The sequence below is a fragment of the Amblyomma maculatum genome, chromosome 5 (genome assembly GCF_055883805.1).
Source record: "Amblyomma maculatum isolate TAMU_Amacu chromosome 5, ASM5588380v1, whole genome shotgun sequence".
NCBI lineage: Eukaryota > Metazoa > Arthropoda > Arachnida > Ixodida > Ixodidae > Amblyomma > Amblyomma maculatum.
Genome location: NC_139348.1, coordinates 103,307,145 through 103,333,147, shown reverse-complemented (window position 1 = coordinate 103,333,147; position 26,003 = coordinate 103,307,145). Strand labels below are relative to the sequence as shown.

At 45.3% G+C, this 26,003-nt stretch overlaps 1 protein-coding gene across 9 annotated transcripts in view; it reads left to right on the top strand.

Moving 5' to 3' along the window:
* LOC146189063 (protein tweety-like) overlaps positions 1 to 25,155 on the top strand; it is a 36,985-nt gene extending 11,830 nt beyond the window's left edge. The window contains exons 4-16 of one of the 9 annotated variants that reach the window (XM_084603982.1): positions 1,259 to 1,370; positions 2,174 to 2,412; positions 2,665 to 2,760; positions 4,374 to 4,446; positions 5,598 to 5,667; positions 6,687 to 6,742; positions 7,053 to 7,145; positions 7,722 to 7,861; positions 11,498 to 11,599; positions 15,530 to 15,610; positions 18,527 to 18,593; positions 23,268 to 23,386; positions 23,594 to 25,155. In XM_084603982.1, coding sequence (XP_084460108.1) covers positions 1,259 to 1,370; positions 2,174 to 2,412; positions 2,665 to 2,760; positions 4,374 to 4,446; positions 5,598 to 5,667; positions 6,687 to 6,742; positions 7,053 to 7,145; positions 7,722 to 7,861; positions 11,498 to 11,599; positions 15,530 to 15,610; positions 18,527 to 18,593; positions 23,268 to 23,386; positions 23,594 to 23,612 — 1,267 coding nt within the window. In that variant the 3' untranslated portion in view covers positions 23,613 to 25,155. Of the gene's footprint in view, positions 1 to 1,258; positions 1,371 to 2,173; positions 2,413 to 2,664; positions 2,761 to 4,373; positions 4,447 to 5,597; positions 5,668 to 6,686; positions 6,743 to 7,052; positions 7,146 to 7,721; positions 7,862 to 11,497; positions 11,600 to 15,529; positions 15,611 to 18,526; positions 18,594 to 23,267; positions 23,387 to 23,530 lie in introns of those variants that run through there. The other 8 variants (XM_084603983.1, XM_084603985.1, XM_084603990.1 and 5 more) reach the window with 8 other exon arrangements.
* The last annotated feature ends 848 nt before the right edge of the window (positions 25,156 to 26,003 follow it).

The following is a 26,003-nucleotide window of genomic DNA, read 5'->3' as shown; positions in this document are numbered from 1 at the left end:
GATTATGCGAAAGCGTTTGACTGTGTAGATCACAGCAGATTGTGGCAAGCTGTCCAAGAGATGGGAGTTCCAATTCACCTCATCTGTCTCCTCAGGAACCTTTATGAAGGGCACGAGGCCACAGTCAGAACTGGGCATGGTCTTACTGATTGGTTTCCGATTGAGAAAGGGGTGAGGCAAGGCTGCATACTGTCGCCCTGCCTCTTTAACCTATATGCAGAGTGCATCATGAGGAAGGCCGGTCTGGACGAGTCTTCAGCTGGAGTGAAGATTGCTGGAAAACGTTTCAACAACCTTAGATATGCGGATGATACCACTTTAATGGCAGAAAGTGAAGTGGAACTCAAGAGACTTCTGATGCGCGTACAAGAAGAGAGTGAGAAGTTTGGGCTTAAACTGAACATTAAAAAGACGAAGATCATGGCGTCTTGCCCTATCAAGTCCTGGAGCATCAATGGACAAGAAGTGGAAGCTGTGACAGATTTTCTGTTCTTGGGCGCCAAGATTACCTCGGAAGGAGACTGCAGCCATGAAATTAGGAGACGCCTGCTTCTGGGAAAGAGAGCAATGGTTAGCCTTGACCGCCTAGTAAAGAGCAGAGACATTAGTCTGCCAACCAAGATCCGTATAACCCGTGCTATGGTCTTTCCAGTTGTGATGTATGGAAGCGAGAGTTGGACTGTGAAAAAGGTTGACCGCCGAAGAATTGACGCGTTTGAATTGTGGTGCTGGCGAAGACTCTTAAGAGTTCCTTGGACTGCCAGAAGATCAAATCAGTCGATATTGTCGACCATAAACCCTGACTGCTCATTGGAGGGTCAAATTCTAAAGTTAAAGCTCAGCTACTTTGGTCATCTGATGAGAAGAGAGGAGTCGCTGGAGAAAGATTTGATGTTGGGAAAGGTTGAGGGTCGCCGGAGAAGGGGTAGGCAGCGAACGCGGTGGTTAGATGGCATTCTCGAGGCATTGCAGATGAAGCTATGTGATGTTAAGAAGATAGTGAGAGACCGGAAAGCGTGGCGTGACATGGTCCATAGGGTCACGAAGAGTCGGACACGACTGAACGCCTGAACTGAATTGTACTTGTTTCAGTGGAATGTTAGTAAAAACATAACCTTTGTTGCTTTTAAACAGCCACAGTATGTTTTCAGAGGACCGTAAACTGTTGGTTTTTTTAGGCGATTCTATGCCTCTTTTTGCTAAAGTTTCGGTTGGTCTGTTTCATGATCCTCACGAACCACTCTGTCTATTATTGCAGCGGTGCGTTGGCACTGGGGTTGTTTGGAAATGACCAGGCTCATGGGGGTGTGGTGGCCGTTCAAAAATCGACCCAGTACATGGAGGACAACCTTAATAATTTTGGCAACCAGGTGAGTCGGGTACCTTCCATCGTACCCATTTTTTTTATCCTGCAAAGCGAGGCATTGAAACTGGAAGGACGTTCTCATGAGCTGGCATTGGTCCTGATTTGCTAAATTGCATTGTAAAATTGACAGCATAACTGTCCTTACAGGTTTTTGAGGCAGCCCTGTAGGCAACAAAAGTTCAGTGCATCCTCGACGGTACGCAAGAAGGCCCATTTGTGGTGTCTTGAAAGAAATCGCTGTGTCGTGTATGGTGGTGTAGTTGATGCCCTTGTACTTTTCTGTGCTAGACGTTTTGTGGTCAACAGTGACGTAGCCAGATACAAAGCGCTCACTTTGCGTTATTCCTGCGCCTTTTCACAGTGGATGAACTACATCACAATTTATCTTCCTTGTGGGCAGTTTTGTGAAACTGACTTCATGAGCCCTCCTTGTCTTTGGCAAAAGTGTTCATTATTTTTTAATTTGCCCCGCCGTGGTGGTGTAGTGGTTAGGGCGCTCGGCTATTGTGCCCAGAGACGTGGGATTGAATTTTTCCCTCGGCGGCAGCTTTTCGATTGAGTCAAAAAGCAAGGCGCCCGTGTGTTGTGCGTTGTCACTGCACGTTAGAGAAGCTCAGGCGATTGAAACTTTCGGATTCCTCCATTACGGCGTCTCTCATATCCCGAGTAGCTTTACGACTCGCCATAAACTTCTGAAGCTGTTCCTTTTTGAAATGAGAGCAGATGTGTACTAGCGTGAGTGTCACTGCAGTTAACGTTGAAGTGTGACTGACAAGTGGTGTCCCGGCTGTCCATGCCACCCTGCAGACAAAGTACCTGGAGCAAGCACTTGGCCGTAATGCCAAGGACCAGTTGGAAGGATTGACCGATGCCCTAGCTGGCGCCATGTCTGACAACGCTGCCCGCAACCTGCTCGACCGTTCGCTGGAGCTCATCAAGGGAAACCTGAGTGTTGGCGCTGGGCGTGCCCAGGAGCTGCACTCCCGCATTGGCCATCTCACTCTCAGCCCACTGCCAAGGGCCCTCCAGCTGATTGAGCTATTCCGGTGGGGCTTCAGTGTGTTTGTTTTTTACGTCCCTTCCCCCCGTTCTTTTACAGTCTTCTCATCTCTGTCTGAAATAAGTGAATTAATGAGGAAACAAAGAAACTCTTAAAAAGATAAATGTGACTGCTTGTCATGTGCCGTGCACAGAGTCAGAGACCTGGGGCGTTTCCTGAGCCAAGTGTGACGGTGATGCAAGCGTGTCAGTTGCTGTCATCTCCTTCACCTTGAATGACTCTCTCTCTCTCTCCACAGGTGGCCAGCGACCATTGGCCTGCTGTGTGTGCTCATACTGGTCTGCCTGCTGCTGCTCTGGGGTGTCATCAGACACTCGCGCTGCCTGCTCATTCTGTGAGTCCTCGCATGTCGTGGCTGTTGTTTTTTTCTCTATGAAAGCATGACGCATAACATTGTTATGTGTTGAGTTTGTAGTGAGGTATTTATTTCTGGCTGAGAAGGAGAGCTCAGTGGATCGAGGCTGAACCAGCTTCTTCAATCCTTCAACGAAGATGCAAAACTTGTGACACTATCCCTTCCCCCCTCATACACGAAGCCCTGGGAACAAGTAGAGCAAGTTCTTAAGGGTGGAATCTGAGCCAAGTGACATGCAGCTTTTCATGAGCAGTGGCCGCTTTTAGTTAGACATGAAATGGCATAGTTGAAATCGCTGATGCACTGCAGCACACAAAAAGAATGGTGTGTAGTCGAACAAGTGTTTTTGACGCAGCCTTGCACATTAGCATCTACAGTCACCACACTAAATCGCCGGGGACATTGCAGATTTGCTGGTGTCAGCTGTTGTAGCGATGCTTGGAGTGCTCAGCTGATATGGATACGGGCAAGCCGGCAGGCTTTCCCAGCTCGATAGTGTTGCAATAGAAGGCACATCACTGATGGGAAAGGGAAGATGGTATTGAGGCTTTGGTGAGACACATGAGCATATAAAGGAGGTAGAAGGGGCTGCAGCCACTTATGTCATGGATATGACGTAGGGAGCTTGAAACTGACACTGTGTGTAGCTTGCTTACTAGTGTTGAGTCATTTGACTCATTTGAGGTCAGTATAACTATTCCTGTGTGCGTTGAAGGGTCCAAGCCACTTCGGCCAGAGGTGCATTGTCATTCATCATTTTGACAGCAGGAATGCGGAGACTGTTTGGCATGACAATACAAAAAGTGTACACGTCTGGGTGAGAAAAGTAGTAAGTAAGCTGTAGCAAACACAGAAACAGTTTTTATGGGAGTCACATGCAGTGTTGAAGAGTGATATCAATGTCTTGTCCTTGCTTTGGTTTGGTTTCGGGGTTCAATGTCCCGAAGCGACTCTGGCTATGAGAGATGCCGTAGTGGAGGGCTACGGAAATTTCAACCTCCTGGGGTTCTTGAACATGCATTGTTCCTTGCATTGGTGATTGAGGAAGTAGGCATCGGAAAATGTCGGTGAGTGAGGATCAGGGTAGTCATCAAAGTTGCCATCGCAACGGGCCATTCTGAGCGGCAGATGCGAGTGACAGTGTCTAAAACTTTTCATCTGCTTTTATACACCAAGGTCACAGCTGAACTCCTTTAGGCACAGAATGCATCAGGCAAGCTGTCTGCGGTGGTCAATGAGGTTCATGAACTAGCAGTGCAAACAGTGGTCTGACACGACTGTGAAAGCATTTTCAAATAGGTAGAAACAAGAGAGGCACTGCTCTCTCTCTCTCACTGACACTGCTGGAATCGGTGTGAACATCAGTGGTTCACAAGTCGTTGCTAGAGTGAGTTTGTCCCCACGCATCTGGTGAGCTTCTTTGCTGCCACCTACGTGTGAGCATCTCTGTTCTTTTACAGGCAACTGGCTGAGCTCTTCATGCTTTGACAGACTCCTGCTTTTACTTTGTTGTTGCATTTCCTTTGTGCAAGAACTCTTAGACCATGTAATGCGAGTGAGGTTTGTTCTCCTTCCTTTCCAAATTGGTGCAGCTTCTCGGTCCTGGGCCTGTTGTCTGTGGTGCTGTGCTGGGTGCTGGTCTCCCTCTATCTCGGCATCTGTGTGGTGAGTGGCCTCTGGCACACTGCAGGCCAGGGGTCCTTTTATCTCTTTGTGATCAATGGGGGACCACAATTGTTTCCAGAAGTGCTGAGCAACATTGCATTCTGGGCTTTTTCATTGCCTGCCAGACATTCATGGAGAAAACAAAACAAGAATGAACATGCATGTGTGGTTCTCAAAAACGTGCTCCAATTCATTTAGTAATGGTTAGCCATGGGGTAGCACAGTCTACCATAGGCAGTTGCACTATGACTGCTACTGAAATCAAGCGGGTAAAAGACAGGCAAAGGTTAAAGCATGCACTGATTTAGGCTTTTTTTATCGAGGAAGCCAGGGAAGCACACTAGGAAACCCAAGGACTCCACAGAGACTGATTTGGGGACCCCTGGAGTAGACCTCCATAGCCTGTCCATATGTTGTGAAATAGTGTTTGGTAAAGATGATTGTATTGGTACTAGAGTGGGTCTGGTAGACAGATAATACATGGCAGCTTACCAAGAAATAGCTGAGAAAAACGGGTGGGTTGTGGAATCAAATTCAAATATTTGTTTTTTCAACCCCAGTGCCTAATCATGGGTGGTGCACACATGACAGGAGGGGAGAAGTTTAGCAGCTGCATGTGCGGCACCGCAACAGTCCCTATGGCAGCAGCCACACTTCTTCCTCAATAGCATTTGCAACCAGAATTTCATTTGACGAATGACCTAAGGGACGCCTGTCCCTCTACAACAAATCTAAAGCATCAGTAGCGACTAATGTCACCTGAAAAAAACAAAAAACAATGAAGCAAATAGCTAAAGGAAATTGCACACGCGGTAGGCTAGAGTCTTGATAAAATTCATTTTAATGCAAGCATGCATTTAGCAGCTACATTTGCAACTGCTACTGCCCATCACGGTTCAGTCCACCAAGGAAGATGGACATGTCGACGTGGAACGGTTACTATAAGAGGATTTTCAGAAATCCTCGTGTGTTGTTGTTGCCGTAAGTCTCAACTAACTAAGCACTCATTCTCTGGCTGGTTAACGCTGTAAACACTTTTGGTACAAGGCAGGTGCTGTCAGGGTTTCATTTGTCGCTCTGGTTGTGTGCTTTTTGTGTTCTAACGACTCTAACATAGTCATTAGTTGTTAATTGTATATTGGTTTGTGTAGGCCGGCTCCGACTTCTGCCTGGATCCAGAGCCATTCCTTCAGAAGCAGTCCAGTGGAATGGTGGACACTGGTGAGCATTCTCTTGTTGTGAGGTGGTTAGTTCATGCTTGGCTATCTTCGGAAACCTCATGAAAACAGTGCTGCTGTACATAGTACATGCAAATGAGCCGCTTGGTGAGAAAGTTAAATTTTGCATTTATAGATGGTTACTTCTGTTACAACCATCATGCTGCAATCCATGCAAAAGGGACACGCACTCACGCTTTTTGTCGTTGAGAATTTACCTTTTCATTTCCGTATTGGGTCCCTCAGTTTGGCGCTCTAACTAGAGCGGTTCATGGCGCTGACCTTGACAGCCTGCCAATATGCTGTGTGTACCGATAACATCTGGGAGTGTTTGTCTTTTAGCCAAATCTGCGGGAGTAACGCTCTCCGTGGAAGTCCTCAGAATGCCAAGTTTTAGATTCTTCTCGCTGCTGTGGCTTTGTGGTGTGTGGAGTTTGCGATGACATCGTGGTAACTAGTTTCTACGAGTTTCAAAGAACTTGCTTTTAGACATTGAGGAACAGAAATTCCAGTGCAAAATGATATTCTCAGCGTAGAATGAAAGTTCTTTGCTAGGTACGCTTCATTCATGACGTTTTGGGGCTTGTTTTGGATTATACGATTTTCGAATAATACGTCTTAATCTTCAGTTCCTGTGAGAATCATATAAGATTCCACCGTATAAGGGGGCTTGGCTGCAGTAATGAATTAACTTGCACCCATATTGATTGCTGTTGTAATGCGAAACCTATGATGTGATATCTACTGGTGCTTTTGTTTGCATAGAAAAAAAGGGCTCGCTTTTCTGTGACCACAATTTAGGGCCATTGCTATCCTCAGAATACTGAATCAGACTTCAGATACCATAGGACCTTGCAATACAGTGCAATAAGGAGACCTCTGGCATGGCTGTTGGTTCAGATTGAGTGCCAGACAATTTGTGCCATTGGAACACTTAGAATTGTCGCATGGCTGCTGTGCCTGCATGTCTTTCATGCATTGTGTGGTGTTGACCCTTCCTTCCCTCCGCTTCTCTCATTCCAGTTGTGCTCAACTACTATCTTCACTGCAGAGACGACTCTTCTAGTCCATTCGTAGAGGTGAGGATTCTGGCCTGGGCTCGCTGCCCTCCTGAAAGCGTCAGCTGGCATACTGTTAATTGAGTGTGGGTCTGGTACACCATGGCTGTGGGGAAAATATCCGAAGATGTGTCTGCTGCCTCTATCACTGTATCTGGTCATTGTTGGCACTTTTGTCTATTACTTGATGATTGAATTGGCAGCATAGTAATTCGAGGTCATCTCTCAGATAAGCGCTTGCTTCTTACAATTCACATCCCTCGTCGTGCTGGGGCTGTTACGAGTCCCTGGGGCTGTTACGAGTGCCTGTGTTCGCGTGCCTTGTTTGCAGCCACTCAGAGAGGCGCGAGCAGCTGTCGACGGCGTGCAGACCCTGCTGGCACCAGTCACACAAGTGGCAGACCGTTATTTTCCCCGCAAAGAGGTGGGTATACACCGGCTTCACGCTGCCTCTTGTTTTGCTGCTGTGGGCAATTCGGTGGTGATCGAAGCTTCAGTGACCGCTGGAACTTGAAGACCTTTGCACTTGGCAGGCGCCTTGCCGTGATTTTGTTGTATAGGGCACACTCGCAGGGTTCTAGGTGTACAGCCCATGCAAGGAGTGCACTGCATCTTTTAGCCATAGACACATAGCGCCATGTAGGTGTAGTGTCAGGAAGTCTTGTTTCATCCTATACTCTATGTTGGAATCATCCTCTGCAATAGCCGTTAACGAGTTTTAGATCAAATGATGTAACAGTAGCATCTGGGTTGTTCAATATAAGTGTTCCAGAGTCCGTTTAGGGTGTATGTACGAAATGTCAAGTGAACCAGTGTCCGGGTAGTTCTGACCTGAAGGGAACTCGTGCATTTGCCACGCCTCGGCTGTGTAAAGAATGGACCACCGCTGGCTGTAGTGAAGCCTGGTCTGGTTTTGATGGCGATGTGCTCTCAGCGGAGGAGCCTGTTGCAGCGTGTTCGCTTACACGCTGTCTCTTTCTCTCCCCCTCGTTGCTGCCAGGTGCACTCCCTGCTGAGCCAGCTGGGACAGGAGCTCACTGGGAGTCAGAACGCACTGGGGATGCTCGGCATGCTGCTGGACTGCCGCCCGCTCAACCGCGAATACCGTCGCGCCATGGATGCCACCTGCACTGGCCTCCTGTAAGCGCAGTCTCCCACTTCCTACTACCGTCTGTGCCCTACGCATGTCTTCTCTTGCAGCTATGCGCTGTGTACAGGGTACTGCTCAGGCAGTGCAGCTTGCCGTTCATAATTCAAATTGAAAGCGGTTCAAAATTTTGTTTTAATTGTGCAGAGTTTGAATCATTGGGGAACCTTTTTTTACTTTCGTTTTATGCATAGCATGCAGCACTCCCATAGCTAGTGCTTGTTCAGTCATCGACCTTTTTTTTTTTCGAACTCTTCGGGGCCCTGAAAATGGTCCGAATAATTGAACAGCCTGAAAAATTTATGATCTTAAGAAAGCAACTTTTGTGTGAAAAATCAGTTTAAAAAATCGTTAACATTGTCGCTTCTCATGTTTCGTTTATATGATAACAGAGAGTTAAAGAATGGCACGGCCTGCAGTCTGTTACCGCGATCTGTAACTGTGCGTTCCACTGCATGTGCCCAGATCGCCTTGATAGTGCCGGATGGGGCTTCACATGCTAGACGGCGGCATGCAGGCCTGCCACGTTGGTACCTATTGGACCATGAGCACTGGCACCGCCTGGTAGCAGATCATGGTAGAGCGGATCGCACTATATGCTATCTCTCTCATTAGACTGTCTGAGCGAGAGTCATGCTGTCATCATGTTTATTTTGTAACAATGTGACTCAGCTCCAGCGTTAATAATTAGCTTCTATGGGTAATGATGGTTATGCCCCCCCTCCGGCATGACAGCAGCATCATGAAAGCTGAGGTGGACGCTGCTCCTGTTCCATTTTCAATCCAATCATGCGCTCTTGTAGGCCACCTCGTTGACAGAATGAAGAGTGTACGATTATTGCCACTACTTCAGATGGTAACAATGAACAAATAGTGAAGCTAATTCATCCAAATAACTCCATTTAAATACAAAATAGTGCCGGTTAAAGCTGCAGAGAACCGGTCGGTTACGTCTACAACATCCGCTCACGTCTATACCATGCCAAAAAAAAAGTTTTCAGCTGTAGAGAGCAATCTCCACAGTATTGCTGGTGCCTATTTTAACTTCCATAACTGTGAACTAATGAGAGTCTAGTCCTTAGTATAAGGCTGCTTGCCTGCGCCGTTTCAGCTGAGAGTTTTGCTGTCAGAAATGATGGCCTTATGGTGGTTGTGACCATTATCAACTTGTGGCAACGCATATTGTGAAGCATGCGAGCTAGAACTAGATAACTGCATCAGTTTCCATGGTCATGGTCTTTATGCACTGCCTATGAGTGGTGTTGCTTTCAGCACTTTGGTACTTGTTAGCAGTTCTGTTTTACTTTGAGAGTGTTTTCGTCTTTAAGAACCGCTTTCTGCTTGTTAAGTGGGAGTGAGTAGGTAACTGCTTGCATGTAGGGGTTGTTTGCTGCAGGGTATCTGGACATTTGCTTGAGCAGGACTTGTTGTTGGGCTAGTTGGTTTGATTCCATGCTTGTGGCTTTGCAAAATTTACCAGTTGTAATGTCTCAGGCGTATGAAGATATCTCATCATTTTGTGCCTTGTTCTGATTATGTGGTTACTGTCTGTAAAAATGCGCGTTCTTACCCTCCCTTCATCGTACCTGAGGCCTATGTCATGTTTAGTTTGGTCATGAAGGTTCCTGTTTATGATTTTTGTGGTCACGTGTCCTGATAGGCCACCTCTTAAATACTGATCCACCTTGCTTTCGTAATGAAAGTTTTTTGTTCATCGCTTCGTCTTGTCGTGTTTCTTGTATACTGGTTCACCTCGTTTTCGTATTGAAAGTTTTAGAGCGCAGCTCTTTGGCGCCCGTTCCTGGGTGGTTTTTGCATCATTGTCCTTGTCCCTGGTAACCAGCTCCACTTTCACTCCCACCTTTTTTTCTTTACTGAGGTGTGATTAAGGTGTCCACAGAAACAAGTGTGACAGATACTGCGTCTTTCCATTCCTGTGAACCAATTATGAAAGGCACACTTCAGAGCTCAAGTAGAAGACTACCACACATGGTGCACACTGCAAAGATGAGTGATCCGGACTATCAAACTAGCTGTATATACGCAAACTATATCAAAATATGATGCTGTTCTCTGTGAGCATATGTATTCTCGGTTACTGCGCATGTTACCCTGCAGTTCGGTGTGGGTGCTCAGTCACAGAGAAAAGCATCATATTTTGATGTAGTTAGCGTATATACAGCTAGTTTGATAGTCCGGATCTCTAGCCGATTGTCCCTTGGCTTTCGAGGAAAGACTGGCAAGGATGTAGCCCGCCCTCATTTTCTTTTAAAACATACTGCTAGAAATTTGGTGAGACGCTAACTTTGGCTACAGCATTTTCAAGTCACTTTAAGATATTTACGAAGTTTCTTTCTTCTCATCTTCAGTTTGTGGCATTAGTCTCTTCACCGCTCAACTTTCATGGGCCCACGCGCAGCATCCTGATAACTTAATTGCTCTCTTCATTTCTCCGACCACAAAGCTTCCTTCATGACACTCGAAAACTCTTAGTGAAGTGTTTCCTGAAGGAAAATGTGTGAAAAATAAAATAGTTGTCCGTAATTGTGCATACATGTCTTGCTCGAAATCTTTGTCAACCTGTCAAAAAAGGTAAAACAGCTTAGCTGCACTCAAATTTTGCATTAGGAAGTAATGTAATTGTCAGCATTTTTGGTTCAGCGCTTCGTCCTGTCATCTTTCTTGTAAACTGGTTTGCCTCGTTTCCATAATGAAAGTTTTTGGTTCAGCGCTTTGTCCTGTCATCTTTTTTGTAAACTGGTTCACCTCTGTTCGTAATGAAAGCTTTTTGCTCAGCACTTCGTTCTGTCATCTTTCTTGTATACTGGTTCACCTCGTTTTCGTAATGAAAGTTTTTGGTTTGGCGCTTCGTCCTGTCATCTTTCTTGTATATGCTGGTTCACCACATTTTTGTAATGAAAGTTTTTGGTTCAGCTCTTCATCCTGCCATCTTTTTTGTAAACTGGTTCACCTCTTTTTGTAATGAAAGTTTTTGGTTCAGCACCTCATTCTGTCATCTTTCTTGTATACTGGTTCACCTCGTTTTCGTAATGAAAGTTTTTGGTTCAGCGCTTCGTCCTGTCATCTTGTATACTGGTTCACCTCGTTTTCATAATTAGTTTTTGGTTCAGCGCTTCATCCTGTCGTCTTTCTTGTTCTTATGCTTCGTCTTTATGCGCCGAATCCCGCAAGCATAAGCACATTGCATACTGTGAATCCAGTTTGAGACACTTTGTGTCAAAGTGTGCAAACGTTTTTCTTTATGCACTTCTGGGCAGGTATTTTGTTGCGAATATTTTCTCAGGTCACATTGTTTTGTCCTCCTGTTAGTTGTTGCGACTTGCAATGCTAGAACTAGCATATAAATGAGCAGTGAGGTGCCTGTGTGCTGTGCAATGTCAGAGAACTTTAAAGAACTCCAGGTGGTCGGCATTTCCGGAGCCTTCCACTACGGCATCTCTCGTAGCCATAGTCTCTTCGGGACGTTAAGCCCCATAAACCAAACCAGTCTTAGTCTCTTGCTTTAGTGTCAAAGCTGATACTGGTGAACAGCAAGGAAGTGAATCGTCAAAAGGATTGTCAAGGTTTAGAATTCTGTGATCTGCTCCCCGTTTCTTTTGCACATGCAGGGAGGGCACAGCCTTCATGCTGGCTTCTGCCCTCGGAGGCGGACTGCTGTTCACGGTGCTTATCTGGGTAGCTTCCCACACCTGGATCCACATTCGGCAGAGGTGAGCACTCGACAGCATTGTCTGGCTGCAGCTTGTAGTATAGTTGCAATACGGCAGATTGAGCGAACTTGCAGCAGAAGAGCTGATGGGAGAAGGCAGTTTGTGGGAAGCACCGCACCACCACCAGGGTGGTGCGTTTTGCATGTTGAGTGTACTGTTCTCTCCCCATTTTTTTTTTTAAATGCTAACATAAGCCAATTGATGGATTGCAGGATCTGGAAAAGCGTAGATCAAAGCAAGTAGATTGAGACTAGTGTTGAAGGCTTGTGCAAATACTAGCTTCTTGGTTTGACGTAGGGGTGTACGAATATTCGGAATTTTGAATACGAGTCAGATATGTTAGTTATCCAATTTGTGTGTGCAAAAAAGCTGACATTCAGAATTTTCTAAAAATTCGAAATTTACCGAATGGGCCGAATTTTTTGGATTCACCACGGCTTCATGGCACTGTGTACTTCAGTGACTGTGCGGTGAAACATCCTTCTAAAGGACTACGAAACCAGGAAAGAATTCCGTTCTCACTTGTGTTTCAAATGCAGAAAACCATAGTGCAGGCGTTTACCAGATAGATAGATAGGGATAACGTTAAGAGGTAGGAAACGTGCAGAGTGGGTCAGAGAAATAACTAAAGTCACTGACATTCTAATGGAAATCAAGAAGAAGAAATGGGCATGAGCAGGACATGTAGCGCGAAGAAAGGACAACTGATGGTCGCTTAGGGTAACAAACTGGATTTCAAGGGAAGGAAAGCGTAGCAGGGGGCGGCAGAAAGTCAGGTGGGCGGATGAGTTTAAGAAGTTCGCAGGGGTCAACTGGATGCAGCTAGCACAGGACCGGGTTAATTGGAGGAATATGGGAGAGGCCTTCGCCCTGCAATGGGTATAGTCAGGCTGAGGATGATGATGATTATGTGACACCAAGGGTCTTCGGTTTTCTCCTTATTTTTCTGTCCCATTCGATCATTCGAGTTTTTTGTTAATTCAGAAATTTTTTTCTCGCCCCTGTAAGGCTGAATTAATGAGAATTTACCATATTCAGCAGCGATGTGACCATTGCACCCGGTTTCATGCTGGTCCCTCCTGTAATAGTATAATTGTGAAACAAAATTCTGTATAACATTTATACTGAATTTTTCTGTAGATTATACACTTCTGTGAAATATCTTCAGTTATCCATTCATGATTATCGATTTTTACTAATTTTGGTGTACTGCTATCATGCAGCACAGAGCTTTGTACTATATGAGGATTACATGTTTAGCAATGAATTGGTATTTCTGTCGTGCATATCAATATTTAAGGAAGGTAATGTTTGCAAAAACAAAAAAAAAAGTTAATAAATGAGAAAGAAATGGAATAAATTCAGGGAAATTGTGAATGTGTCACGTTGGACTTTACTGCTCATAATTGGTATTGTGAATTTTAGTCAACCAACAAAATTTTTTAAATCTCCGAAAAACAATTGGTCAAGTTTACTTTTTTCATCTATAAAGGTGTTCCCCAAAGACCTGGAATTATATAATTGTTTGTAGAAGGCAATGTACCCAATATTCCTTCCCTCCAGAATTAAACAAGAAATTAGGTGTGTGCGAATGCTGAATAGTTACTCGCGAATCGAATATAAAATTGAATCGAGAAAAGGAAAACCCGATAATAGAATCGAATATCGAACTTTTTTTCAGTAGATCCAAGCATACACAATGCCTTCAAGGAACCTTCCTTCAGAGAAAGTTATCCGAAAGTTCGAATTATTGAATGATGCTAAAAAGTGCCGAGAACTGTTGACTCCACAGTACTGTTCTCTAACTGAACAGTCGGATAATGGATGTCTATACATTTCAGATGAAAGCTTAAGGCAGCGGATATTGTTAATGATTTCCGAATTGTTACACCTGCTGCAGAGCGCATGTTTGAGGTGCGTGTGCACCACTGGCCCAAGCAATGCATGTTTGAGGGTTGTCTATTTGGATGATCGCTGGCTTCCCTTGTAGCACATCGATGTGACCCGTTCGAATAAACAAGTGTCCGATGCTGCAGATTTACATGGGAGTTGGACAGAACCATGCGCCTTGTCTAAATTGTCTGCATTTCTGAATTAAGTGAGGGTAAGATTGACAAGATTTTACTGCATCTCGTCTTCCCTGCTTTGGTGCAAAGCCTGTTGTAAATTATGTCAAATATTCGGTCTTCTGAATACCAGGTGTTCGATTCGCAAATTGAATAATTTGAGAACTTGTTCGAGTATTCGCACACCCCTACAAGAAATAGATCAAACTTGCCCACAAAAGACTCCATGTATTATGCAGTGTTGCTTACTTTGATATAATTTTTTTTTTAATCCAGTTTTTTTTTTTTTTTCTATTTCCCAGTTGCCTTTCCTGAATGCAATGGTATCTCTCCCTTGCTCGATTTTTATCTTTGTCGAGTTTGAACCTGCCTTTTGCCTTTGTCACATCGTGCCACCCTTCATTGCTTTAAACCAACTTCTCTTATCACTGGGTAGCGAAATTTCCCAGGACTGTATTTCCCTTTTTAAGGAGAGCACTTTGATGTGGTCAAAGAGCATTCATTGAACCGGAGCCTCGGTGCCAGTTTGCATGCCATCATTCTGCGAGTTGCTCCTTGCGATGCGGGTGTTTTACGCAGGACATTTATATTTCATATAGTGTCATTTGCAGGCAGTTTAGGACCTTATGTTGGGTGTATGAATGAAAAGGGGCAGGTTCTGGATTCGTCTAGGTGACTCGCATGGAGGAGGTAGTTTCGAGTTGAGGGTGTGACTCGTTCAGTTGGTGCCGAGCAGTGTCAGTGTTGCGCAGGGTTTACCAGAGGGGCAAGTTGCGTGGATGCATCCCTTTTCCAAAGTCTCCGTTCAAGCAGTACAAACGGCTTGGAATGGACATAATACGGTAGAACCCAGCTATAGTAGACTCGGATATAGTAAAAACTCTGACGTAGTAAGGTGAAAATGAAGTCCCAATTCATCTTCCATAGACAACTGTGCATTTCCCCCCTTTATAGTGAAGATATTTTTGGTAAAAATTGGTTATAGTAAAGTGCATCTGACCACGGCGGTGACTTCCCATGAATTGACATCGTCGCACGCACGCTACCTAGTATCATGAGGCAATATTATTTTAAAATAACATCAGAGTTTTTTTTTAAGTAACTTTACCGCTAGACTTAACAGCACTAAGGAAAAGCCAGCTTTACATAGGTGCATAACACCTTACCACTTCAACTGCGAAACTGTCGTTAATTGCTACCTGTGACAAGAAAAGCAAAACCTCTTTCGTGGTTGTGGTTTTGTGTTTACAGATAAGGAATGGAAAACAGTTAAGGCGAAAGCCTTTCTAGGCTCATAGGTAGGGGAAATTTTTTTTGCACTTACTAACACTTAAAGAAAACATCTGTCTCCACTGGGGATCGAAACATTACCTCCGATCCCCCACAGCCGAGCGGGCAAACCTAGGCATCACCTGTCTTGTTAGAAACCGTCATAATTCTTGTTTAGAGTGAGGATAATAGTAGTGATGACAGCGACGCTGCAGTCAATGATAATCATAATAGTGATGACAATGACAGTGCTTTTAGTTGATAATGGTGATAGTAGCGATAGTGTTGATGGAGATAGTAGGGATAAAAATGACGATGCATTTAGTGAAAACAGACTTGCAAAGTGGTTTTCGCTGTTTCTGCTCTTGAGAGACTTAAGTGCGGTCCTGTAATCTTATTTTCTTGTTAATTATTCAGTTTAGAAAATGGAGCAGTAGATACCCATAAAACAGAATTGTTGGCGACAACCTTTTTTTGGTTGACACTCATTTGATAACTGAGGTCTGAAGCAGGGTGCCTGCATGCGTGCGCGCGTATGTGTTTGTGTGGATGCCCCAGTGCGCACTGCCCCGGTGCGGGGGCGGCTGATGCGCAGGCGGCCGCGAGATACCGTGGACGAGGAGGACCCTTTCCTGCCCCCCTCCGCGGTGGGTGCGCCTCGACGCAGCCGCGACACGTACGCGACCCACCTTCCCGTGCCCTCTCTCTCTTCCCCCCATCACTGACACACCCCCACTCACTATCTGTGTGTGTGCTCTGTGGTGACCTCTTCTTGACATGCTTGGTGACCCCATGTCCCCGCTTGCCTGCCTGCTTGCCTGTCTCTGTCTCGGGAGCGCACCCCGGTGATTTGCTCCTAGCAGGAAGTGGTCTCACTCGCTCACGCTAACTGTGGCACTGGCGGATTCGAATCGCTTGTGGACACACAGGAGTGCGACTCCGTCATGACAGACACGGACATAGCATTAGGATACAGACTCTGTCACTTTGGTGACACGTGGGGTAAGACATTTGGCTGTTGAAATGAAGGTTGTAGGTTTACGCGTGACTGCTGCATTCATATTTTGATGGTGGCTAAAGGCAAAAGCGCTCTAATGCTGTTTATAATTTAAATATCATGAATTCATTGAACAGCAAGCAGGAGTACTGTCTAGGATGAAAGGAATGTGGAAGGAAGGCCAAGGAAGAAAATGAAACAAAAGAGCTGACACTGCTGTTGTGATGCAAGAAATGAAACTGTTGTATCTAGGGTCTTTGCAGTTTCCTGTGACCACAAGCGATTCTAGATGCACTTTCAAGGTTTTGCTAATGTGTGTGTGTTTGTTTTATAACCGTTTGTCTGGCACTTGGCCTTTCTGGCTGACCTCTAATCCAGTTAACAACCTTCAACTCACTCAAGCTTACCATACACGTACACAAGCTAAGCCGACTCGGAAAATGTGTCCCAGTTACGCTCATGGTACTTTATCATGCTATATTGCATATTTCGATGCATTGGCATTATGCAAGATGCAGATTGATAAGCCTGTTTTGTTCTGACTGCTACATCGTTAGCAGATTATTCAAATGGAATAGCAAATTAATGAATGCTGCGTGAGTTGCACAAAGGCACCGATGAGGCTGAAAGTATGAACAGCAAAAGGAATTCAAAAAAGGGACAGTACCAGCACATGCCGACTGTGCACCTGTGATTGTTCTAAACAACAGTGGCGTGCCCCATCACGCTTATATACCATCCAGTATGTAAATCAGTCCAAAAGGCATGTACACATCAGTGGACACGCATCAAGCGTGCTTACAACGCGTAGTGCGGCTTCTGAAGTTCAAAGACAGAGTTCAAGCATGATGGGACATGCCGCCTTTCCTAGAATAGCCAGAGAGAGTTACATGTTGCTTTTAATAGTGCCTTCCCCCTGCACTTGTTCATCGGAAGCTAAATATGGCCGCACAGAGTTTGCAAGTGCCAACACTAGCCGTGCATGTGGTGTCTTAGCTTCTGTCTTTTTACTGAACATTGTGATTTGTTTCGTTGTTATCCCAAAAGCTTTGCTCTCAGGTGCTGGGAGAATTCACGTTTTACACCCGAGCTCAGCTGCTGCTTATCGCAGTAGTTTCCCACCCACTGTTAGAAGCAGTGCATGCTCTCAAGTGAATCTGCCCACTGCAGGCACTTCCCATTCTTCTGATTTAAACTTGAAATTTCTAACCAACGTGACTAATCCCGGTGACATTTTCTTGCTCACCATTGCAAAGCCCCTGTAGCCACTAAAGTACTTTAACAGCTTGGTAGCTTTGATGTTGCTTAACTACAAACTTGCTTTCATTGTTTGTCTTTGTGTCCTGTGTTTAGTTCTTTATGATATGATGTGACATTTGTGCATTGGAGAACTGGAGATTGAATGGGAGGTTCTGTAGACGTAAGATATTGATTGTTAAGGGTACAGCGAGTGATTTCATTGGAAATTGGGTAATTTCTGGGTAAAAATTGTGTGGCGAGGTTAACGCTTGAGGAACGACCAGTTAGCTGAAATGGACCAGGCTTAATTGTCCCATGAACACCTGCTAAGCCCAGGGTTTTAATACTCTGCAAATAGCAGCTATTTTAGGCAGAATCATTTCCTTATATAGCTCAGGTTGGAGGTCCTACGGATAATCTGCTTTGTTTTGTGGTGATTTCCACTGGTCGATTAAGAGACGAGGACTCGAATCGGAAGAGAGCAACCAAAATTCCTACAGAGCGAATCAGGCTTGGTCGACCAGCAGAACATGCCTAGAGCACACAGCAGAAGTGACGCTGAACTGTTCCGGAATTTGAGGTCACATCCTAACGACTTCATAATCATAACCGATAAATACACGGGTGCACAGAATTCTGCAGCTTGCTTTTGTACGCTGTTAATGCTGTAGACATGTTTCAATAGACACACTACAATGTGCATGCACGAAAAAACAGCAGTGCCCGGTGTCCTTTACCAGTTTTTGAAACCACTAAAAAACTGCCAAGAAAAGTACTGTAGCCTCCGGAAGTGACGACATCGCTGACTACAACTTTCGGCAAGATCCAACTCTGGTTGGCAAATTGAGATAGAGCATTCAGAGTTGCTCTAAATGACCAGTGAAACACGAATAAACTACTTTGGTCGACCATCGGAATTCGAACTCTTCATCGCAGAGCAATAAAGCCTTCTCCGGCATGACCAGTGGAAATCTCCATTATTCTTTGCAAGTACTATAATCGAATGGATACTTAAGTTGGTGGCTCTTGGAAGGGCAGAATTGATGAGTTCAATTGATAGTTTAGTTTGAGGAAAAGTGATACAACTCTTCAGAATACTGTAGTTTTGTGGCAGAAAGAAAGCTAGTTCGTTTTTAATGTTTCGTTCCTGTTCCACCTCGGGAAGTTTCCTCAAGTGAAACAGCTTCACGAGATCAATGTTTGCTGGAGACTTGGTGAAGCTACCCTGTGGTTCAGGCTGCGAGGCATGTGCGGAACCACCCTTGTTGTTTTGGTGCGCCTGGCGGCCTTTCGAAGGCCTCTTTTTCCCTGCTCTTTTCTTGGCCTCTTCTGGCACTCCCCCCTTCCCCACAATAGGAATGGACGTACCGCAAGCCGTGAGGAACAGGCCTTTTTGCAAGCCAGGTACACGCCGCCCCCAACGGTAAGCTGCGCAGGAACTGTCCGTCCATTTGCATATCAAAGCGTTGATGCTTTTAGGTTGTCGTCTTTATGCTTTGCTTTCTCTCCCCCCTCATCGGGATATGCTAATCTCTTGTGCAATCTCTGAAGGAAGGACAGTATGGAGGACATTACTACCTTGTTACACTTCTGTCACACTAGCAGATTTAATGTTATTCAATGCATTGAATGTCATTCAGTTTCTTTTGGTGCTACACAGTAAAATATAATGTCATTCGCAAATGGTGGCAATTACGATCAGCTATAAAAAATACTGCACTTTAGGAACATCATTGTGCATGAAAGGCGTTAGAAATTGCTGTGTAACATTTTAAAACTGATCAAAACATTTCTGTACTATAATTCAACCGAAAAATATTACTTTTGGCTGTGGTGTAGCAATTTAGCCATAAAAATCCAAGCCAAGTATAGAGTCACCCACAAATTCGATAAATGTAAACAAACAATGTGGCTGAACACAGAGGAGCACGCATACACGGTGTGGAGACGCACGGAGACATGTAGAGCATGCAATTGACGTCCAAACTGTGAGTCGCTTATGTCACAACGTTAGACAGTTCCGAGGTAACCATACGGGGAGATGCGGCCACCAAGGAACACAGAGCCCAAAATGATTGTGAGTCGCTGCCATGACTGGACCACTGCTGTGACCGAGAGTAATGCCATTCCGCGAGAGCCTGTAGTGCGAATAATTTTACACTTAAATTAACAGGTTTTCAAACAAAACTCTAAAAATATCATTTTTAAATTTCACTGTACGCAGAATATGTTGTTGTGTTCCTTGTTTCTGCTGCGTATCTGGCGTCAGAGTACACATTCGCTTCGCGATCGAATGCGAATGAGTTCCCCAAACTCATTCGATGAAGAATGTCATTCGAACCTAATGACATTCAATTTTGTCGTGTAGCAGGAGAATAATGACATTGGATGCTAATGTCATTCGATATGAATGACATTAAATTTGTTCGTGTGGCAGGGGTATTAGAATGTGGCGCTGTAGGTTCGGCTGTCAAGTGTCAGACCTCTGAGAATCAGTCGCAGTTTAGAGTTCTACTGTGAGTCGAAAGGAAGGCAAGGCAGGAGAAAGGGTAGGATGATAAGTGCAAAGTTGTGATGTCACCAATATCGTTACTTACTATAACTCCGCAACTTTGTAAGTGTTGCACGACCCGGGCAGAACAACACTAGCAACATACAGTGCTCATTGCTTTTGTTACAAAAGTGCTTTATAAGCTGGCACGCTTTTACCAATGTTGCCGAAACATCACGCTTTATTTCTTCTGTATGCTGGCAGTTGTGCCTCAGAACAGGCAACTTTGCCAAATTAATAAGCACACCTGCAGAGAAGCGGTGATGTATCCTTGAGGTGCAGCTTTGAAGTAGTTTATAGTATATTAGTTTATGCTTGGTTCTGAGGTCTAATCTACTAGTTGAAAATGAACTCTTGTCCACTCAACAACTCTTAATTTTATGTACTGTTTAGTGGTGACATCCTGACATTTTGATTATGGGGAGTTGACATTCTGCTTGTCTGCTGCCTTTCTATGCGTTTAATGAAGGTTCCAGCTGAGAAAGGTCACAGTTTTCTTGACGTTTTGCCTACTAAGGGCACGTAACAGTGATAACAGGCTGAATCGAGAAAGTGTGCTTTTACTAACAGGGCACAGAATGATAGGTTCTTTTTGGTGGTTGCCGAGGTTTTTTGATCCTCGCAGCAGGCATTGCATATTGGGGCGTAACCCATGGGTACATTCGAGGCTTTGGCTGGGAGTTGGGGTCACTGGGTTTTGGTACTGCCAGCTCCGAATGCTCGCAACCAGTTTCCTTTTTATTTCTTGTATGCTGTCAAGAGCATTGTGCATCTTGTGACGTAATCCTGCCTGCACATTTCGTTCCATATGAGACGCATGCCTGGCTCGGCTGCAGGGTGAGCGCCTTGTTAGACGAGTACTTCACCCTAATATTTGCATTTTTGAAATGTTCCTGAGTGTAATGTGCATGGTGTCATGGGCACAGCCTGATATGTCATGGTAAACATTGAGGCTGGCTAGTGCAAAGCCTGGAAATAGACATTTCCATTTCCTTTCAGCCTGTTGCTCTATTGTGAGGTTGTCAGTGCCGTCTGCAGTATATCGGGCTGTTTCATAAAAGAGCTTTAGGTGGCAAGTGTTGGTGAAGGGCATCGGGAGAAAAGTGTTGGGTGAACAGTGTTGAAAGAGAGGCATAGAATGGCTTGCCTGGAAATGGGGTGTTGTGTGAGAGGTATCGGATGAAGGGTGTCATATGAAGGGTGTTGGAATAAGTCCATTGTTGAGGGGGGTGTTTCAGGAGGGTCTTGGAAAAAAGTTGTTATAAGAGAGATACCAGATGATGGATGCTGTACTATTAAGTGCATTGTGAGTGGGATGTCATATGAGGGGAGGGGAGTCAGATGAGTGTCTTCTTAGGGGTGTTGTAAGGAGAGCACCGGGCAGGGGGTGTAAGCTAAAGGGTCTTGAATAGGAAGAGGGACATCACGTTAGTGTTGTTGTAAACAAATTTTGTTTTAAACAATTTCTTATAAAGTGTGTTTAAATGTAAGCAGTGTCAGATGAAATGTCAGATGATTAGTGTTCAGATAACTGCATTGAGAGAGGGCACCAAAAGAGGGATCCGGGAAAAGGTTGTAAGAAAGGTGCCATATAGGGGGCTGGGGGGGGTGATATGTTGGAATAAGTGAGTTTTGAGAGTGACCTTGGATGAAGGTAGTTAGATGAGTGAAAGCTAATGGGCATCAGAATAGAGGTGTTGTAAGAGGGGCATCACATGAGGGGATTCGGCTAAACGTCTTGGAATAGGAATCAAATGAGGGTCATTATAACGGGGCCTTGAATGAGGGTTATATTCATTTTCTTGGTCTGCATCACGACACAGTTTGCACAGAACTGCTTACAGCATTGGCATGAGCACAAGTTTCTACAACAGAACTCGATATATACAGAGCTCTGGCCAACAGATTCAGAGCACGAAGCCCGTATTCTGAGTTCTCTTGCTTTCAGAAGTGTTGTTTTTGCCCTCGCCTCGAGTCACCCGATTGGTGGAAACAGTGGAACTGGATGCCCGGTTGCCACTGCGAGCAGTGGCAGGAAGCGAGTATGTACCACCACTTTCACTTCCGGCATTTCCACCAATCAAATGAGTAGTGAAAGTGGCAAAAGCAACACTTCCGAAAATAACCTAAAGTTTGCATACAAGCCCTTAGTCACTGTCGGGTCGCTTGACCTAAAGTTTGCATACAAGCCCTTAGTCACTGTCGGGTCGCTTGAGCCTGTTACGGCGATTGTGGCAGCACAAGTTGCCACAACCTCTGTAGGTCTTGCACTTTCTGCAAGTCTTAGCCATTAGCAAAAGGCAGATAGTGGTGTAGCGTCAGCTTCTTATTGAATTTATCGCGTTACACAACTGATCGTACACACTTGGCAGTTGTTATTGACAATTTTCTAGGTAGCGCGCGGCTAAAGAGCCAGATGCCAAAAGGTTGCTGTTGATGCTGTAGTATGCTGACCTTGCCACATTTTGCGTAGGGAGCGCCCATGAAATGTCATTGCCGAAGATAAATTTGCAGCGGTAGCGTGCTTTAGTAATTGCTCGGAATTAAGACACCCACTTCTAGCCAGCCCAAACATGGTACATTAGGCTGTAGCATGACACTTTGTGGTAACCGCATGGTTTTTTAATATATTTGAATCGGTTGGCCATCGCTGGGGCTTCAGTTCTGCTGTGCTAACTGCTCTGAGTGCAAGGTCACCTCCTTCCGGTGCTTTAGGAGGTTCAAATCATATAGTCTCATAACACGGCATGTTGTACTTCTGAGAACTGAAAGAGCACAAAGTGATTAAACAGAGTAGCTAGTAGTTTGGCAAAATTGCATCGTTTTTTATGAAAAGCATTGTCGGCACAATAGGGCATGTAGTAAGTTGGTCTTCAAGCAATATTGCAGATCCTCTTGCTCGGCAGCTAATTTCATTTGAATCACGCTGTGTCAAAGCAAATTGGTTTACAAGCTCTTCTTACTTATCTCGGAGTAGATTTCCTTAAGCTTTAAATGAACGTAAAAGCATTTGCAGCCTCGCTGCATGCTGGTAAAATCTGAGCCCAAGTAGTGCTTAAAAGTATTATGGTAAAGGTATTATGGTATGGGCTCAGTGTCTCCTGAGCACAAAGGAAAGCTGGTGTTGTAACTTTAACCACCGAGTTTCTAGCTCTTGTAGGGTTAAAATTTCCCTACTGCCAGCAAATGAAACGTTGCACAAGATGACAGTTCAACAGAACTTTTTTTTCTTTTTTGAAGCATGTCATGCTGGACGTTGCTAGCTACCAGTCTCGGCACGCGCCACTCAAAAGTGCTCTTTTAAGATAATGTCTTAATCTGCACCTCCTTTATTGCACCCAAGAACAGGTGAAAATAGTAGCCTTGCTTTTCAACTTCCGCTCTGGTAAATGCTCTGTTAAATAAAACAGTGTCAAACTCAAAACTGAGCCGCACTTGGTGCAGTTAGCATGGGTGAACTGAGAAGGCTCCACTGACAGCCAGCCGGCTGGAGCCTGTTGCCTCTCCCGCCATCTTCCTCTCGCGTTCTTCAAATGTCTCGACCAGGCCAGCATGCGGCCCGTGGCCTCGGACTCGTGGGAACCGTTGTTGGCCTCCAGGGGTGGCCAAGCGCGCCGTGGTGTCATGCCGGAGCGGGCCCTGTCGTTCTCTTTTGTTTCCTTTGCGTGAGTGTCTCGACTCCCCGCATGATTTTTCTTTTTTCCGTTTTTTTCTCTTTTTTTCTCTCTCCCATCCCATACCCCTCCTCCCCCCTTTTTTGGTGGGCGTATTCTCGCCCTCTCCTCCTCCTCCTCCTGCGGGCTGGGCAGTACCACCAGGCGTTGCAGTCTCGGCGAGCGTATCCGACGTGAAAAACCTTGTTGCTGTTTCAGCACCACGACGGCGACCTGACGTGCGCCACAAAGTTCTGAGTGGAAAGAGAGAAAGACAGAGACTTGCGACACTACGACAACGAGAAGACATTGAACCCATCCGCTTTCTTTTTGCTGCTTCCTCTTTACACGGCCTCATTTGTCAAACAGCCATATGCTCTCACCTCACCCGACCTGCAGCGAACCAATCTTATTGCCCAATGTTCACTGTGGAACTTTCTAAAGGACTTCCCCATTCCTGTTTTTTATTCTCTCTCCCTGTCTGATCAATCGTCAGTCGCTCTGTCATCTGATTTCCCATGTTCGAATATGAATGCATCTACTGGAGATATGATGGCAAAAGTGGCTTAGTGCCACCAAGGATTGTTTAAACGGCAACATGAAAGGTTTTTGTTAATCCACCAGGATGCACTGCAAATGTCTTCTTGTGTCCAGCTGTGTTATGGAAGTGCGCTATGCTCAGCATCTGTCTGCAGTACTCCACAGTATGTGGGGATGCTCTTAGTGTGAGCCTGAAAGACGTCTGGACGTTGTACAACATTCCAAGCTGTGGCTTTGAAAAGTTGGTGGGCCAGCATGAATGTGGGAACATGCTTCAACAAGTATTTGGCGGTGGCCATTGGGTTCTTGCGGGATTTCCACAGAGTTGAATTGGAGGTGTTGCATACATGCCAAAGTTATTTGTACATCACCAAGGTGCAGGAAAAAGGGCGATCAAAAGTAGGGAATGTAGATGAAGCGAATGGGACGAGGTCATTTCCTCCTTGCAGTTCTTGCAAACGATGATGCCAAATGGATGATGAAACTGCGGCTCGAGAGAGGTGGTGAGTACAAAGTGTTTTGCTGGTTCACCGAGCCTGACCATTTTGTCCTAGCTCAAACATACCAGAAGGCTGTGCCATGACGCTGCACACTTGTAAGTAGTTTGTTTATTTACGGCAAAACATGTTAGAATCATATGGGCGCACATGAGGACTCATTCCTGCCAGAATGGCTTGCACAAGAGGCAAGTGAATTTACTGGCATCGACACAGTGAGAAGTCGTGAATGGCCATTCTGGCTGCCAGCTACAAGTAGGCCAAGGTGCTGGTACAGTTAGAGTGGTAGATTATGAATAAGTATCTTGGCTCACTCAAGCGAAGTCCACAGTGCCACGACATGCTGTATGACTTCTTCACAATGGCCACCTTATTCATGGGAGGCTGCACAACACGGTGGCCAAGTTGTGCACAAACGCTGCAGGAAGTTGCATAGTAGCATACCGGTTCACGCCGTCACCACTGTTATCACGGGAAGCCACGACCCTTGTCACAGAGGGCCTTACAAGTGGCTGTGCAAGAGGTTCGAACAGGTCACGCAACCCTGTGCCGTTGGTCACGGGTTCTCTCGTGCTAGATCCACAAACGGGAGCTGAGCAAGTCTTTCGGTCATCCTGCAAAGTCTCAAAGGCCACTTGTGCTAGATACTTAGCACGGCCAGCATCGGTCACACGCCCACTGTCCGGCAGTGGCCAGACATTCCTCTTCCCAGCGACGGTGTTCCTCGTTTCTCTACCCATGCAGCACCCGTCGTCCTTCCGGGGAAGTGCCGGTCGGCGTCATTGCCGGTTGTGACTGCCATCGTGACGTCACCTCGCGCATTTGTTTGTTTGTACATGCTGTTTTGCCCATTCTTTTTCTCTTTCTCTCGTTGCCGAGAATCTCGCGCACTGAATGCGAGCGCGTGCATCCACCAATGCTCAACTTGTGTGTGACGCTGCTTCCCTCATGGCATGGATCTCATTGCGGAAGGCTTTGTTTGGTTAGCAACACGCTGTTTGCTTTTAACGATTTTTGTTTAAAACCTATTTCATACACAAGGATACGTGAAGGAAAGTTGGTGCTGTGTACGGAGGCAGTGATAATGCATTTTCTGCATTGCACCCAGCTTGTTGGGTTATTCCATACTGCTTTTCTAACTCTATAAACCCAGAAAAAAAAAAATAACATGAACAGCAGGTTCGGTTTTGTTTTGTGATGCCTTGTACTGCATTGAAAATGCATTTCATCACGGGCCAGAATGGAGGACCGACAGGTAAGGTGGGAGTTATTTCAACTAACTCGTTAGTTTTAAACAATAGGACTGCATTTCGTCATTGTGTTTAACTTTGTTCTTGGCCAAAGGAGGAGTTTGTCAGTACATAGGGGATGCATGTACCACTGGCGTAGCTAGACTCAACACAAACATTCAATGAGGTTTCGGTACATACATTAGTTCTTCGCTTTTGGTTTTTTATTATTTTTTTTCTGTAACTTTGACCGGTTACATAATTTCAGTGCCGCCAAAAAGGCTTACAATTACCAAGTGCAGACGGCCTGTAGTGGCCCGCTATCTTGACAATCGACCTTTGCGTTGAGCCAAACATACATGC